General features: G+C 36.5%; 1 protein-coding gene across 1 annotated transcript in view; it reads left to right on the forward strand.

Annotated features, from left to right (window-relative positions):
• LOC108742103 overlaps positions 1-16,904 on the forward strand; it is a 65,138-nt gene that overhangs the window by 19,386 nt on the left and 28,848 nt on the right. The window contains exons 2-4 of the mRNA XM_018477137.2: positions 758-1,088; positions 1,484-1,946; positions 8,712-8,898. Coding sequence (XP_018332639.1) covers positions 758-1,088; positions 1,484-1,946; positions 8,712-8,898 — 981 coding nt within the window. The remainder of the gene's footprint in view (positions 1-757; positions 1,089-1,483; positions 1,947-8,711; positions 8,899-16,904) is intronic.

Consider the following 16,904-nt stretch of genomic DNA (forward strand, 5'->3'; position numbering starts at 1 on the left):
GACTGGTTGGACACCACGAGCTAATCTTCGCATTTCCCTAAAACTAGAAAATCCTACATCCTTAACTATTTGCGAACAGTAATTTAATCTAGATCTACCTTTACCCCTCCTAACTCCTGTTTCTGCCTCTAATATGTCTCTGACTAGACCTTCATGCCTGAGAAGGTATCGTACCATCCTATCTCGCCTATTTCTTACTTTTTTTCATAGAATACTCTGTTCTCTTACTCTTCTAATACCTTTTCATTTCTAACCTTCTCTATCCACGGTATCCTCATCATTTTGCCTGTAACACCATATTTCGAACGCTTCTGTCCGTTTGTCTCTTGAAAATTTTACTATTGATTCTTTATACCTTTGAATAGAACAACCACAAAGGACAAGTCAGTATATTGGGATTTATGATATCTTTTGGATTTTTGAAAAATTAAACCACACATGCCTACCTACTTAAATTTATCATCAAAATGTTCTTCGTTCTATCAATATTCAAGTCTTTGTCAGATTCCCAAACTTGAAAAGTTGTAGAAAATTTGGTGATTTTTCTTTATTTTTTTTGTCATTCCCTTAACTGAACGCAATATTGATTGCTCTTGTATTATACATGAATATATGAGATCATGATAGTGTCTTGATTTATTTAAATCTTACCTCAAAAAGTCTTAATGTTGATATTGAATATTTGGATTTGGAGTTAGCTCACTCTAACTAACTTGTTTTCTTGACTTTTTTACATGTTTCCTTTTTTTTGTTGCAGGTTCTACTTCAGACCTGATGCCTTCCGTAATGGGTGCCTTCGACGCCCTCTGGGACAAATCCTCTCAAGGGTTGGGGAACGACTTGGACGAAGGGAACGGGTCCCTTATCGCGAGTGCAAAAATAACGTCATCGGTCAACAGACGTCAAATCAATAATTTCGCGCGTCTTTCGCGTAACGTGCAAAAAATTTTAGCGAACGTTCCTGACGAAGAACTTAGTAAGAACTTTAGTGGCGACGAAACGTTATTGAAAAAGTTTAATGACGCGCGGCGTTCAACGAGGTACCAGTCGTTCCAACAACGAGTATCTCCTGAAAAGAACACCCACAGGTTGGCATTATTTTTTTTTCTTCGCATTTTAAGGACTTTTCTTATCCAATTCATTCATTTCTTATCTTCCTCTTGAAAATTCCCAGTTAGGAACAAAACTTTACTTCAAAAACTAAGTCTAAAAGGTTTGACCTAACACCAGGTCTTACTCGACCTTAACGGCCTGTGAGATAGGGTAAAGCCCTTGTAGAAAAATACATTTTTTTTGTACAATAATGTTAAGTTCAAACTTATTGGAATTTTTTATAACGTCTTATCGTAATGTTTTGCCAGTCACCACCGTTGAGAACGTAATGTTTGACTTCCTCAATTAGAACTGCAACATTGCATTGTTGGTACGGTTTATCGCATTTGTTGTTCCTTTGGTTGTAAACAATTTCGTCGTTGTTTTACAGGAGTAACGAGAGTTTGGACATAATCTCCCCAAATGTGCAGAAAATCTTATCGAATTTGCCAGACACGGAACTCGTTCTGCCCAGTTTAGATAACAGCAGCAGTAATAACACATTGAAAAACAACTCCTTCCTGCACAGAACCGATGGTCTGAAGGTTTCGAAGAGTACGTCAAACATAGTCGGCAGTGATAGTGGCAACAACAAAAGCAACGGTAGTTTTTTGTTTCACGCCAGTGCGCACAGTGTCGGTGGTAGCAGTTTTGACGGTAGATGTGGGGGTTGTGACGATGACGTGCCCGCGTGTACGGTGAGTGAAAGGGACGAGGAGCAGGATGAAGTGGAAAGTGAAGGGTGCGCGGAACTGGATGCGCCGCGACCTCTTGGTAGTTATCTGCACAAATCGCCATCGGGAATCGCGTCCAGGACTCCGGCTGGCCGGAAAAACCTGGGCAAATTTTTACAGGTGAGTCTCTCAATTACCTGCCCTCTAACTCCACAACATGACTAGATAATAAGAATATAAATAAATGTAGGTATCTAATGCAAAAGAGGAGATAGGACTGCTCCGCATCATCACCACAAGGTCTTCAGTTTAAAGACTTCATATTTTCGCAGTTCCCCAAAACTAGAACGTGTCACATCCTTAACTATTTGCCAACTGTAATCTAACATAGGTCTTCCTCATTTCCTCTTTATTCCTGTTTCTGGATCTAGTATGTCGAACTACTCCTTTTTATCTCAAACTGTTTGATTTCTCCTATTTTTTGACGTCTACAGTTTCCTTTCTGTTATGAAAATCTGACAGCCAAAACCCTTTGCTCTAGAAACGTTGGTTCTACATTCTTCTTGATATAAAAATGAAGACAATGAAGTAAGAAGCGATTCTGAAACGAAATTTACTGGAATTCTTGTCTTTCTATCTGTATCTCAGCTTTTGTTCCATTCTTTCCCTTCTTTGCATTGAGCGCATTTCTCCATGTGTTGTCTGAGTCTTTTCCCACTGGCTTCCATTCCTCCACCGAGCGGCATGACCTAGAGGTTTAGACCATTGCTTAGGATTCGGGAGGACGCCGGTTCGATTCCGGGCCCGTCTGCCTTGGTCAAAGTTTTGCTGTGGTTTCCGTGGATCACTTAGGCAAATGCTGGTGCAGTAATTTTCCACAGATAATCTTTCATTCTCTTTTGTCTTCATTTCGCCCGTCTCAACTTTCTCACCCGTACCACCATCCACCCATTCCCACGATTCGTGAAAGCAGGTCGAAGAGGGCCTTCCGCCCTACCTTCCGGCGTAGTCCGCAGGGACTGCTCGCCCACCAGCATTACTGGCTGGTGGGAATGAAACACCTAAAAGTTTTTTTTCCATTCCTCCTTTAACCATTAGGTTCTGCACTGCTTTTGGGATTTGCTTTTCTGTGTCGGTTTGTTTATTGGTATTTTAACATTACATCGCTCTGCTATATATACATACATAAGGGTTGTGCCTTTCAGCCTCTTTCAAGACGATGTACTTTGGCGTCAATCTCTCCAAGCCTAGGGTCAATCTCACGCATCTAGTCTGCGGGTTTTCCAGTTTTCCGTGTCTAAAACTGTGTATCCCTTATAAAATGCGGTTTTACTTCCACTATTTGTCTTGACAATCGATGTTTTTTATTGTATTACTTGAATAAATTTAAATAAATACATCTGCAGTTTCAGTCGATCGTAAATTATTGTTTTCACCGACAATGGTTTATTACAGATAACTACATCATTTAAAAAGTTAATTTGTAATTGTTCCAGTTTTATATCAACAATTTTACAAACAATTCTACACAGGAAAACAAAACGATTTCTCTTCTGTTTTATTATTGCAACTTTTATGGTTTTCTATTATTAACAATTAATTAATTTGTGAAAATTTTCCTCGCGCATCTCAGAATTTCTCTGCTCTAAATAAAACCAAATAACGATTTCTTTTTTAATTCAATTAATTTTTGGCCAAAATGAATTTACGATAATTTTATAGTAGGATCTAAACGTCTCAACCAATTTGCGATAGATTCCAAAAGAAATAGATTAAACTGATTCACGATTTTTCGTGAGATAACAACAGCGTGACATTGTGATAATGGACAATTGTAAATTTGTACCGTAAGCCATTGAAAAAATGTCACGTAGCCAATTATCGCCTTGAAGTAAACAATTTACCAAGAAACTGCTTGAGAGAACCGACTGCTAATAAGGAAGTTGGTCGCGGTTACTCCGTGAGTGTAAATACACTAAACACTTAAAGATGATGGCTAAAAAGAGACCGTGTTCCGTCTCTTTGCTTTTCATTATTATCTCTCATTCTCGTGCTGGCTGGTTGGTACTGTTATATTTAGACAGCGGTATATTATTGCAAGTACATACATGAATACATTGTATCACAGATGCGTACATGGAACTTTTGAGGCGCTAATGTTTTACCACACGTAGTGATAATATTTTAGACTATTTACAGTTTCGGTTATAGTTACAAGAAGTACAAGACTTTCTTAAGGTTACAGATCAATTTGATGACCACCAAAAAACTCGAAAAGATTAGGTTACATAATTTGGTCCTGATTGAATGATCCGATTTGGACCTAATTAAGCAGCCAGGTTTGGCCCAGATAGGACCTTATGTGATTCAAATAGGGTGTTCACATTACGGCGTGATCAGGTTAAAGGGATGAAATAGAGTAATCCATCAGGGTCAGATCAATATTAGAAGACGATATCGTAAAAAGTCTTCAGGACTAGATCAGTCGAAATATAGGTAAAAGAGTTCACAAGGGTTGAAATCGACGCAGTCTCTGATTAGGGTCATGTATGATCAATATGCTTCAATAGACGATTCCTTAGAAACTAGCCTAGATAACGATAGGATCTGTTCTAACAAATTTCCAGTCGGGGAGATAGTATTTGAGTCATGTAGTAGAAGTAATTAGAAGGAATAAAAACAGCATCAGTTCAAGAATTTTATTTCGGTCGTATGTTCCACGACTTATAGATGTTTTCCTTGTTTAGTTCCTTTGTTGAAGAGTCGGATTTTGAATGCCCGATACATTACTCACGGTGAAATAGAAGCCTCGGGCATGAGTACTTCATCTCTATGTTAAAATTTCCGAACAGGTTATTCTAATTCCACAATTCTTCCGCAAGCCTGTGAGCGACTAATAACTCCGTTGCTACTGTATATTTAGTTTTCCTGTTCTCCTGCTAAATAATGCAGAAATTTTAATTAATTGAGATATCGCGGAGTCAGACGCTCTTCAGATGTTTTTCATTAAACTGGCGCCAGGTCTTCTATTTACCCATCGTACAGTTAACTATTTTATTTGATGTTTTGATTGGACTTGCCGGAAATTTTAGTCTCTCCGATCCCAAACACGCGCTACTATTGCTATTTCAAGTGAAAACTTTCGTACTTGAACAACAGAAAATAATTACATTCGAACGCTTAAAGTAATTAGTAAATTATGCAGTTGACAAAAATATTGGTCAGTATCAAATACGATCGCAGGTATGTTATGACATTCGCGAAGAGATTGAACGTTTGCCTGTGAAATAATTTTTCTGAAAAGACCAAAAATTTTCCAGCTGCACTACTACAGTATCAGGATCGCCATTAAATGAACATAACCGAAGGAATCTGGCAAATTTTTGACGTAAAGAGTCCCGAATCCAGACATTCCAGACCTAAGCAACAGCCGATCCAATTCTCGTTATTTACCCTCACTTTCGTTTCGTCGTTTTCCGCAATATCTTCCATAATTTTGAATTGAACGGTCCGATTCCAATGAGCGTACCACCAAAATTCTCTGGAGATACCGAAGGCTAAATGCGTTGCTCAGTAGTCCGGTGTTTTATTTGCTTAGAAATACATATGTATGTATTTATGCTTATGACAATGAATTTAACGACAGGTTGCAAAAGCCATTATGTGTATACGTATGTGTATTCATGTGTTTCATTAGAGCATGCAAATTGGATAATGCAACGTGTCATCGATTCTGGGAAAGATTCATTAAAATTCCGTGGATATTGTAAACAAAACCGTACTAGTGGATGGCGATGAGTCATTTAATTGGTATTTTTATGCATATTATTGTTGACGTTTATTGTAAATATGGTTACCATTGTATTCACATTGTGATTTCTCGTGGGGATCCTGGTAAACCTATGGATGTCAAGTGCCTTGCATTTATTAAAGAAAGCCTTTTTATTATCATTGGTGTACAAAGTGTGATTCATTGATCATCAATATGAAGTCGTCAGTCCTAAGACTGGTTTGACACGCACCTCCACTCTTTCCTTTCCTGAGCTAATCTTCGCATTTCCCTAAAACTAGAACAACCCACATCCTTAACTATCGGGTTGATCGGAAAGTCATTTCGTTTTTTCCCGACAGAGGATTTAATTGTATTCTTTTGCACCCAACTTCACATTTAAGCCATATAATTTTTATAAGCTTTAAGAGCTCATATAGCAAGGCTTGTGTGTGAAAAATTCCAATTAATTCCACGCAGTAGTTTTTGGTTGGTGCCCTTTTAAATATGGAGAGCGATAAGCAGCATGTTCGACATATCTTACTGTTTTACTACAGAAAGGGTAAAAATGCTGTTCAAGCCAGAAAGAAATTGACTGATGTGTATGGAGAAGGTGTGTTGACAGTACGCCAGTGCCAGAACTGGTTCGCTAAATTTCGATCCGGCAATTTTGATGTCGAAGATGCACCACGTTCGGGAAGGCCGGTTGAAGCTGATAAAGACGCGATAAAGGCATTAGTTGATGTGAACCGGCGAATAACAACACGTGAGATCGGATTGAGGTTAAATTTATCAGATTCAACAGTTTATGACCACTTGAAAGGCCTGGGATTATCCTCGAAGCTCGATGTATGGGTTCCCCATGTTCTCACAGAGAGAAATCTGTGTCGCCGCATTGACGTCTGCGATTCGCTTCTCAAACGTCACGAAAATGATCCGTTTTTGAAGCGCATCATCACTGGGGACGAAAAATGGGTTGTATACAACAACGTCAAACGCAAGAGGTCATGGAGCAAAAAAGATGAACCGGCTCAAACCATTTCCAAAGCCGATATTCACCAAAAAAAGGTGATGCTGTCTGTTTGGTGAGATTTTAAAGGAATGGTTTTTTTTTGAGCTATTACCGGATAACACAACGATTAATTCGGAAGTCTACTGTCATCAGCTGGACAAACTGAATGATGCACTTCAACAGAATAGGTCAGAACTAATCAACAGGAAAGGTGTAGTGTTTCACCAAGACAACGCGAGACCTCACACAAGTTTGGTCACTCGCCAAAAGCTTTTACAGCTTGAATGGGATACAATGCTACACCCACCATATTCTCCAGACCTGGCACCATCGGATTATTATTTGTTCCGGTCACTCCAAAATTTTTTAGACGGTAAAACCTTCACCTCAAAGAGGAGGTCAAAAACCTCCTCGATCAGTTTTTTGCCAGCAAAGACCAAAAATTTTATGAGCGTGGAATTATGCTACTACCAGATAGATGGCAAAAGGTGTTGGACCAGAACGGTCAATATATAATTTAATAAAGTATTTGTTTATAATACGAAAACTGTCTTTCATTTCCACAAAAAAAACGAAATGACTTTCCGAACAACCCTATATTTGCGAACAGTAATCTAATCTAGGTCTATCTCTACCCCTCCTAACTCATGTTTCTGCCTCTAATATTTCTCTGACCAGACCTTCATGCCTGAGAAGAATCTGACCTATTTCTTATTGACTTGCATAGAGTCCTGATAAATTGATGGTACCTATTGAAAATTGTAATTGTTTAGGTACATCTTCAATTCAAAACAAATTTGACTGAAAGAGGTGTTGAATTCATGGACATACTTTCATCTTAACATTCAGGGGGCTTCTGGCATAATTGTAAAGTGAAATTCACAAATTTTAGAATTATTATAGTGTTACAGGTACTAGTGTTTTTTCAAAGTACCTATCAAGAATCCCTGACACCGTTACTAAGTTGGTAGTACCTACACTTTGATATTAATGATTGATTTAGGTTTTATGAAACCTTTTGGTTAGTTAAATTCTTATTTCCTATTTTTAAATCTCACTCATGACATAAAATGTGCAAACTATAGTAGGTATATTTTTTCGAAATTTAAATCATCCTCTTGAAACAAAATCTACTGAAAGAAGAAAAGCTTATATTGAAAATAACTCCACTAACATAGCAATTTAAGAACAGCGTAGAATCTGAAAATGCTTCTTTATGAGTCAGATGTTTCTTTGAACCAAGTTACTGAATACATTCAGTGACAGTCGTGGTATTCATCATTAAGACTGCATTTCGACCTTAACCTGGAATGAAAAATGTAATTGACACATAACAAATCATCACTTGACTACATTCTACATTGTTTCGTTTTGTATGAAACAGAGTAACATGTCACATTATAGGCCACATTGTATGCCATTCATTATATGAATTACGTGCTACATCTCCAGATCTACTTTCAGAGGTGGCAGTTAGATAATATTAATATCATTTGCTGTGTAGAGTGGCAACTTATTGACAGTTTTCCAATCGTTTTTCGGTGGACAGTTGGAGGATAGGCTAGCGACAAAATGACATCTTCCAGCGATAAATTATAACCTCTGGCATTATTTTTCTACTCATTTCTGTTTTGAGGGACACTATGCGTAGTGCCAGCTTGATGTCAAGCTAGCATTTCGACTACTTTCGAGTAACCTTTAGGAATAACAAATTTTATATTAGATTAATCTTCGCAAATAGTTAAGGATGTGGGCTGTTCTAGTTTTAGGGAAATGCGAAGTTTAGCTCAGGATAGGAAAGAGTGGAGGTACGTGTCCAACCAGTCTTAGGACTGATGACCATATGATGATGAAGAAATCAGCGACAAATTATGAACTTTAGATAGATAGATAGATGAGAAACATAATTTAGTCGTACTAGCTTGATGTACGTTTTTAATAATGGATCTCGCTGTAGGTGCAACCAGGGATGGAGTTAAAAGGTAGAAATGTAAGAATCGATTAACGAATGTACGGAAGGAGTTTTTTCACTAAGATCCATGAGATTCTGAACAACCTCTAACTCCAGATATCATCATTAAAACCGGTCCATCTCTCTGAGTGATTTCATTCAAAATTTTAGAAGAAAATATGGTATTTGAACAACGTTTTATCTTTGTTCCAGGTGCCCAGTGAAAGCAGTGTAGGAACCAATAGCACAGCTTCGTCCGAAGTATCCAGGCCCGTATCACTCACCAGTTTGGGCTCGTGTTCTTCGAGTAGTAGCGGCGGCGGTCCCACTCAGCCCGGTTCTGCGTATTTAGCGTCAGCCGAAAGTTTAGACAGCGATCTTGAACCTTCAGGAAGTCAAGGTAAGATCGAATTAAAAACAATAGCATAAATATGCAGCAGGGTGAAAATTTGCAATGTTTGTGCCGTTCAATCAATGCCGATTGGCCAATCCATGCGATTTTCATATTTATCGAATTTTAGGTAATGACGCGTGAATTAGATAAACTGTTTTTGAATGTTTCTGGTTATTTAAGTTTACTTTTTTGTTGCAAAATATTCTTATATCTGTTAGGCAATCTTTTTGTAACTTTTTCACATTCGTTAAGGTAATTCACCTAACATAGAAATTACACATTTCTTTGTTGACTTTTTTTATGTGTGTGGAGTATACATAATTTTTCAACCACGTCTATGTGAAAATATCAACAGCATTTCTAAAAATTAATCGAAACTATCAGTCTTTTAAATTGATTTTGTTGAACTTCCATTACTTGATTATTCATATGAAAAGATGCCTGTTGGCCTTTTATTTACAAGCTAACGCTACAATTTTTATCAGTCGACAGTGAAACAAATTAATTAAGTCCAGTAGTGAAGTTAATAAGTCTAAAGCAAAGCAAAATATCTTCATTAGGAGCTGTCTATTTCAAAGCACAAATACAACTAAATTAGTTCGTTCATCTGTTTCATTAGTGGGATCAAGTGTGGTGAATCAATTTTCCCAGACGTTCGTTCACCTTTATAATCAGCGCCTACTGTCAAAATTGACTCGTTGTCATTCCTGGGCGTCTCTTTAAATTTTACTTCCGTATACAAATCAAATTCGATCTGCCGCTTAATAAGAACACAAATCGTATCATATCGATGTGTTTTGAGTTCGTTAAAATAAAATGTTTAATTGTTGTCTCATCTGATTCAATTTTCCTTGACGCTGACTACCAAGATCTTCTAATGTAAGTCAAAACCGGCCGCCCGTGTAGCAGGCGAACGTTCTTCCTTCAAGTAATTCACTGTGATAATGCCTCTTGTAAAGTCCGTCTATCTTAAGGTGCTATCTAATGATTCTAATGACAAATTAAATTTTACCTGATATAGTTAGTCGTTTTTGTTTACTACAAGGACTTTAAGAAATCTTATTTTTCCTAACATAACAGTAGATGATAGAAGTTTAAAAATTGAAGGATGGTATTGTATAAAAAATTAATTGTCCTTTTTTATCAAGAGAATCATTCAAATAACAAATCAACTACTCCTTACAAAATTTATCAAAGACGATAATGTCGCTTTTCGTGTGATTGATAGAGTTTTTTAATTAATTCTTTTTTATTTAATCGAAAAAGTGCTTGAGAGTCTGTATTTTTTCCCAGAAATATACGAGAGTGGATTGATAAGTTTCCGGCCTGACCAAGAAAAACAAGGTTTTTAAAAATTTTTTTTTTTTATTTCTCAACATAATCTCCTCCAAGGCTGATACATTTCTCATAGCGGTGTTCCAGTCTATTAATGCCATCTCTATAGACTGATTCGTCAAGCTCCTCAAAATAACCATTTACAGCTTCGATTACTTCTTCATTGTCCGCAAATCTCTTACCGCCAAGCCATTTTTTGAGATTAGGGAACAGAAAATAGTCACTCGGGGCTAGGTCTGGAGAGTAAGGAGGGTGCGGCATCAATTCAAACTTTAGATCGTTGATTTTAGCCGTCGCAACGATTGACGTGTGCGCTGGTGCGTTATCGTGATGAAACAAGATTTTTTTCTTCGCCAGATGAGGTCGTTTAATTTTCACCTCGTGGCTCAAACGTTGCAATAAGTCTGCGTAGTATTGACCAGTGATAGTATTACCCTTTGCAAGGTAATCAATGTATATAATACCTCTTGCATCCCAAAAAACAGTAGCCATAACCTTGTTCGCCGAAAAAATTGTTTTTGCCTTCTTTGGAGTTGGTTCCCCTGGTCCAATCCACTGTTTAGACTGTTCTTTGGTTTCAGGAGTGTAGTGGTGGACCCACGTTTCGTCAACGGTTACGAATCGACGCAAAAATTCGCTTGGATTACGCTTATACAATGACAAATTTGCGGTAGAAATGTTTTTTCGAATCAATTTTTGGTCGACTGTTAGCAAACGCGGCACCCATCTTGCACAGAGCTTTTCCATATGCAAATGTTGGTGCAAAATATGTTGCACACGTTCATATGACATCTTACAGGTCTCAGCTATCTCACGCACTTTCAATCTGCGGTCTCCCAGCACTATTTGATGAATTTTTTCGATCATATCTGGAGTTGTGACCTCAACGGGGCGTCCTGAGCGAGGCCCATCAGAGGTGCTCACACGACCCTTTTTAAACTCGGAAACCCACTGCTTAACGGTTGAATATGACGGGGAGGATGTCCCCAGTGTTGAGTCCATCTCTTTTTTAATTTCCTTCGGCGTTAACCCCTTCAAATAAAAGTATTTGATGACAGCACGATTTTCCTGCTTTTCCATTTTTACGAAAACCACAGAGGCGTCTTGTTCAGCGTGCTGTCAAACCTACACTAGCAAGGAGATCGGGCTGAAACTATAGCTACAAGCTATCCAAGGATGGTACTATAGAATGTCACCTCAAGGTAGGCCTAGTGGCGTCATCTCTTGGTTAGGCCGGAAACTTATCAATCCACCCTCGTATATATTTGTACATACATATAGAAACTTCTTACAGTATTTATTTACTGTAGACACTATCCCACGCATTATTATCTTGTCAAATTGACTTAATGATGTAAGAAACTGTGGCCATGTCTAATCAATTGTCCGAAGCAAATCATGAACTGTTAATTTCCTGAGGAGAAGTTGTACTTGGCCGTCTGATTGCTGTTGTAATTATTATTTACCACATATTGCACTGCATTGAATGCATGGTTGTGAATCACAAAAAAATTGATTGAAAAGTGCAAATTTGGAGCAAGGTGTACATATGCGGCTATGTACATACATACATATACCTAATGTGTATGTTATGTGTTGTGTTAACGTTTGTGTATTGACAACACAGTTTCGTAATAATTGTCTCACCATGTTGCTCAGGATATGGTGTTTTTTTTTGGATTCTTGAAGGTATATACGTATGTAATACCTACACATTGTTGCATATGACACCAATAATACATGTGAAAAAGATGCAGACGAAAACGTTACAAATATAGAAACAACTTTGTACAACCAGAACAAGAATAATGAGTTATGTTTCACTAACTAGAACGAAAGTAGAAAAAAGAAAGGATAAGTCCAATACTCAATTATCGACAGACAGTTTTAAATAATACCAAATATTTGCTGATTGATTCGCATCGATCGAAAAATTATATAATCGTCAATAACCTACTAACTAGACTAGAGCGGTTAGAACGCTTACTTTTACTCACTACAGACGTTGTAAGGAATATCGTAAACAAAGGAAAGATGCCAGATAGGAATTGCAGCGGACACCAATAATTTCTGGATTATTCAAACTGATAGGGAAGCATTGTAATATAAACTAAAACTGTCTTCCTCGTGATACACACCATCTCCTTGGTAAATGTGATCTTGTTATGCTATTGGCAGATGGCATAAAATCTATACCATTTTCAATAAATCAATTAGCAGAGGTTTGGTATCAAAGGAAACAGCTGATAACTGAGCATCGGGTTTATTTTTTTTTTACTTCGCATATTTCTAAGAGGTGTAGAGGTAGATCTAGATTAGATTACTGGTCACAAATAGTTAAGGATGTGGGGTGTTTTGATTAAGGGAAATACGAAGATTAGCCGAGGATAAGAGAGATTGGAGGTGCGTGTCAAACTAGTCTTAGGACTGACGACCTTATGATGATGATTTCTTTCTATAAAACTATCTCAAATCAGATAAGATCTAACATCTGCAACCGAAATTCTAACTCAAAAACTACTAGCATTTAACTAACGATGACATATCGATAATTTTTATTGGGGTACTAAAAATAACGATCGAAATGTGTAATATCGAATTGTGGTAGTAGACAAGTTTCAGTTTCCATATTTTTTTATTTGTTTTTCCAATTATCTTCATCTATTTTTATTTCTAATTAGAACGGAACTGTATTTCGCACATGATGTTTTCGATAGTATTTTGTTTTTTAATCACTCTGAACAAAGTGGAAAACTACTTGGGTTGTTTTAAAAATAATTTTTGTGTCAATTGCTGAGTGAATGCTTCAAAGAAGCGTCAAAACTGATATAATTTTTGCTTGTTTAAAAGTAGACTCAAGGCAAAACAAATAACCATTAAATTAGGTCGGGTACGTGACAATTCTCTTATCGGATATTTTACTGTGAAAAGTGAGACTTTGAGTAAATTTAATCATGATGTAAAACATAAATGTGACACACTGACACTGCAGTTTTATTTTAATTTAAACCAGCTTTTGTATTACACAATTGTTATTTTTTTGTTGACGTTTCCCCTGTAAGTAGGCTCTTAATTTTACGAAAACCATTAGGAATTCACGACAGGACCAAGGTTGGTCCAAGATTGTTCAATCCTAATCCGATATTGGCAACCAATATTGGACTAAGCCTCTTAGCAAATGCTTATGTAATGTATATAATTTCGACCCAAGCCCGATTATCAAGCTTGATCCACAACTGGGCAGCCAATCTTGGGTAAATACTTGATGAAGAATATTAGCCCAGAATTGGGCAGCTCAAATTGGGTAAAGACTTGATAAACAATATTAGCTCAAGATTGGGCAGCCCATATTGTGCCAAGACTTGGTTAACAAATTAAATCCAAGATTAGGCAGCCAATATTATGTCAAATATAGTTCACACTGACCTGTTCATTGTTTGTTATGAATCGACCCAAGCTTGGTCCACAACTGGATAATCAATATTGGGTAAAGACTTGATGAAAAATATTAGCTCTAGATTGGGCAGCCCATATTATACCAAGACTTGGTTAACAATATAAATCCAAGATTGGACACCCAATATTACGTCAAATATAGTTCACACTGACCTGTACACTGTTATGAATCGACCCAAGCTTAGTCCACAACTGGACAGCCAATATTGGGTAAAGACTTGATGAAGAATATGAGCCCATGTTTGGGCAACTCATATTGGGCAGAGACTTGATAAACAATATTAGTTGAAGATTGGGCAGCCCATATTGGGCAAAGACTTAGTTAACAAAATAAATCCAAGATTGGGCAGCCTGTAAACTGTTATAAAACAGTAAAATCCTTTGACATCCAGCTAGATAAGGTTGTTTTTCACATAAATTAAATATCCTTAAATGGTTTATTCAAATCAGATTACGAAATATTCTTTGAGAGAAGCATTTATTGTAGTTTGCGATTGTAACTTTAATATTGACAAGATTACATCGCCGTATTGATTGAGAATATTTTAGATCCTAAAATGGAATTGTGGGAAAATGCATACAATTATTAGATACACAAAGAAACGTTATCCTTGGCTCTGCACGTCTACAGAATAAATCAGGCTACGCTGAAATAAATACATTATAATAGTCGTATTTACATTAGAAGATTCTAAATATGCACATTCCTTTATTAGGAATCGTAAATTGCCAAAGGGAACATTTTAATGCGATAGATTGGCAGATGAAGTAAAACAGTGGAATGTAAACAAGTTAACAATCTACATACAATAGAATTAATGTATCGAATTCGAATAAAAGTGGCGTTTAAAAACAGGGGAATAAAAGAAAGCTTTTTTATAGACGACTTGTCTTTTTTAATTCATGATTTCATATTCAATGTTCCGATCTAAATCGCAGTATTTATAATAAATATATGCTGAATACGATTATTTGGTAAAATAAGAAACATTTACCTTTGAAATTAATAAAAAGGACTAATCAAAAAAGGAGCTTTCGTTGAAGAGCTTTTTCGAGAAATAACCACGTACATTAAATAACCTAAATTTTTGTCTTAGATTCTGTACCTAAACTAAAGATTTTAAAGATAGAACGCACAACTAATCAATCTATCGATACAAAGAAAATTAAACAAATATTTCCAGATGTAACATTCAGTATCCAACGTAACGTTACTGTTGTATTATTTTTTTCAGTCCTTTTACTTATAGTGTCCCTGACTTTATACATCATTCACAATAATTAATCGCTAAACGCCATTTACATTGGAAAATATAATAAAAAAGTTAACTAGAAATAAACTAATTGTAATTAGAGAACAAAAAGTACAATAATTAATGATCATATCATAACTTCAATAAACAGGTTTATGTTTTTATCAAATACATGACTACAATATTATTAGTAAACGCGTAATTACCTTTAATATCAACGCACCTTTGAAATTCCATGATTTTTGAAAGGTATTTTGTCTATTATCACGTAGGAAATCTAGTGAAAAATATTATTTACTTTTCCGTATTGGTATACGTATATAAACATTCTGCTCCTGAATTCTTTGATTAAAGAATCTGTCCGTTTGTCCAATGTACCTACGTGTTGCCGAAATCTCAATATATTTGGGACGTCGGTCCTTATCGATTTTATGCAGTCCTGGGAGGCTCTACCTTAGAGAGAATATTGAACACCTCCTTTAGTCATTTCTTTGTCGAAAAACAATTTTACATTACAGTAATTTTTGATAAAAATCGCACCATTAATATGTTTCCCTTATATCATCGACAAAAGAAGACCACCTTGCAGTCGGTAAATTCGAATTCGTATCCTGAAGTGTTATTTGTACCTTCGGATGAAAAGGCGGAAGTGGTTTTGTCGGAACCGATGTGAAACATGTCTTGCTTGCGCAATGGCCGTTTTGACTCATTCATACGAAACCAGCGGTACATTATACATACAAATTAAATAAATAGTTATAGGCTTAGCTATAGTAATGCCGCTAATATTTTTGTGTTCTGGAAACGTACAAGGTGAAATTGTTCTATGTGTATTACGGTACTGTTAGGTACATGCTGTATTACCGTTAATGCAATTATTGTAAGATAAAAAATGTTATTAAATGTAGCAGATTGTTAGTATTGTCACGTGTAGGCAGCCCTCTATACGTGAAAAAACATCAAGAGGTATATAGTGGGTTGCCTAGATTACACTGGTCGCGATGCAGGCAACCCACTATACGCTTTGATGCTTTCTCACGTACGGTGTGCTGCCTACATATGAGACCGTTTTGTAAATTGGCACTAAACACCAGAGAAACATGAAACAAAGAGGCATTAAATTTTTGTAATTCCATGAAAGCTCGTCCAAGATATAAGTCACGATCTTAATCTGAGTCCATAGATTACAGCTTACAGCGACACAACATTTATTATTACGTAACAAGTCATGATTTATGCATAATTTATATGTACATACATACAGGCACAAGCATACGTCAGTGGCGTAGTCAGGCCATTAAGCTATGATAGCCTCCCATTTTCTTTAATTTGATCCAATGCCAAGGGGACTATTCCTTAAATCTTTACTACGAAATAAGAAGTCGAGATGTTTTCTATACAAAGATTACAACTTAGTATGAATTTTGCGGATTTCAAGAGTGTATTGTCACTTGTCAAACATTGCAACTCCTTGTTACCCCCACCCCCCACAGAGGTTCAATTTTTAACCAATTTTGAAGTAAATCTGACCAAAAACAAAAATGTTCCATGTAATCTTTGCAAATCCCTTTCAGCTTCCTTAAGAGGTTGAATTGTTTCGTGTTGAAATAGGTGTATCATTAATTTTATATGAAAGAGCATTAAAACCAACTTTCAGGTAAATATATAGCATATAAACGTTACAACCCCGTTTCATTCCCTTTTAGAGATAGAATTCTTTAATGTGCTAAATAGGTGTTTGATTTTATGCCAATGAGCATAAATATCAAGTTTCATGTAAATTTGATTTATAACAAGAAGCCAGGAACAGTTTGGATTTGGTTTTTACGTTTTTCTGGGCAATTTTTTTCAATTTTTCTCTTCATAAGAACCTTCCTCCGACTTCAAGGAATATTAAAAAAAAAATATATATCGAAATTGGTCCAGGCGTTCTCTGTTTGCGGGGATACCTCTAGCCTCTATAGAGCC

Source organism: Agrilus planipennis, unplaced genomic scaffold (assembly GCF_000699045.2).
Source record: "Agrilus planipennis isolate EAB-ADULT unplaced genomic scaffold, Apla_2.0 scaffold304, whole genome shotgun sequence".
Taxonomy (NCBI): domain Eukaryota; kingdom Metazoa; phylum Arthropoda; class Insecta; order Coleoptera; family Buprestidae; genus Agrilus; species Agrilus planipennis.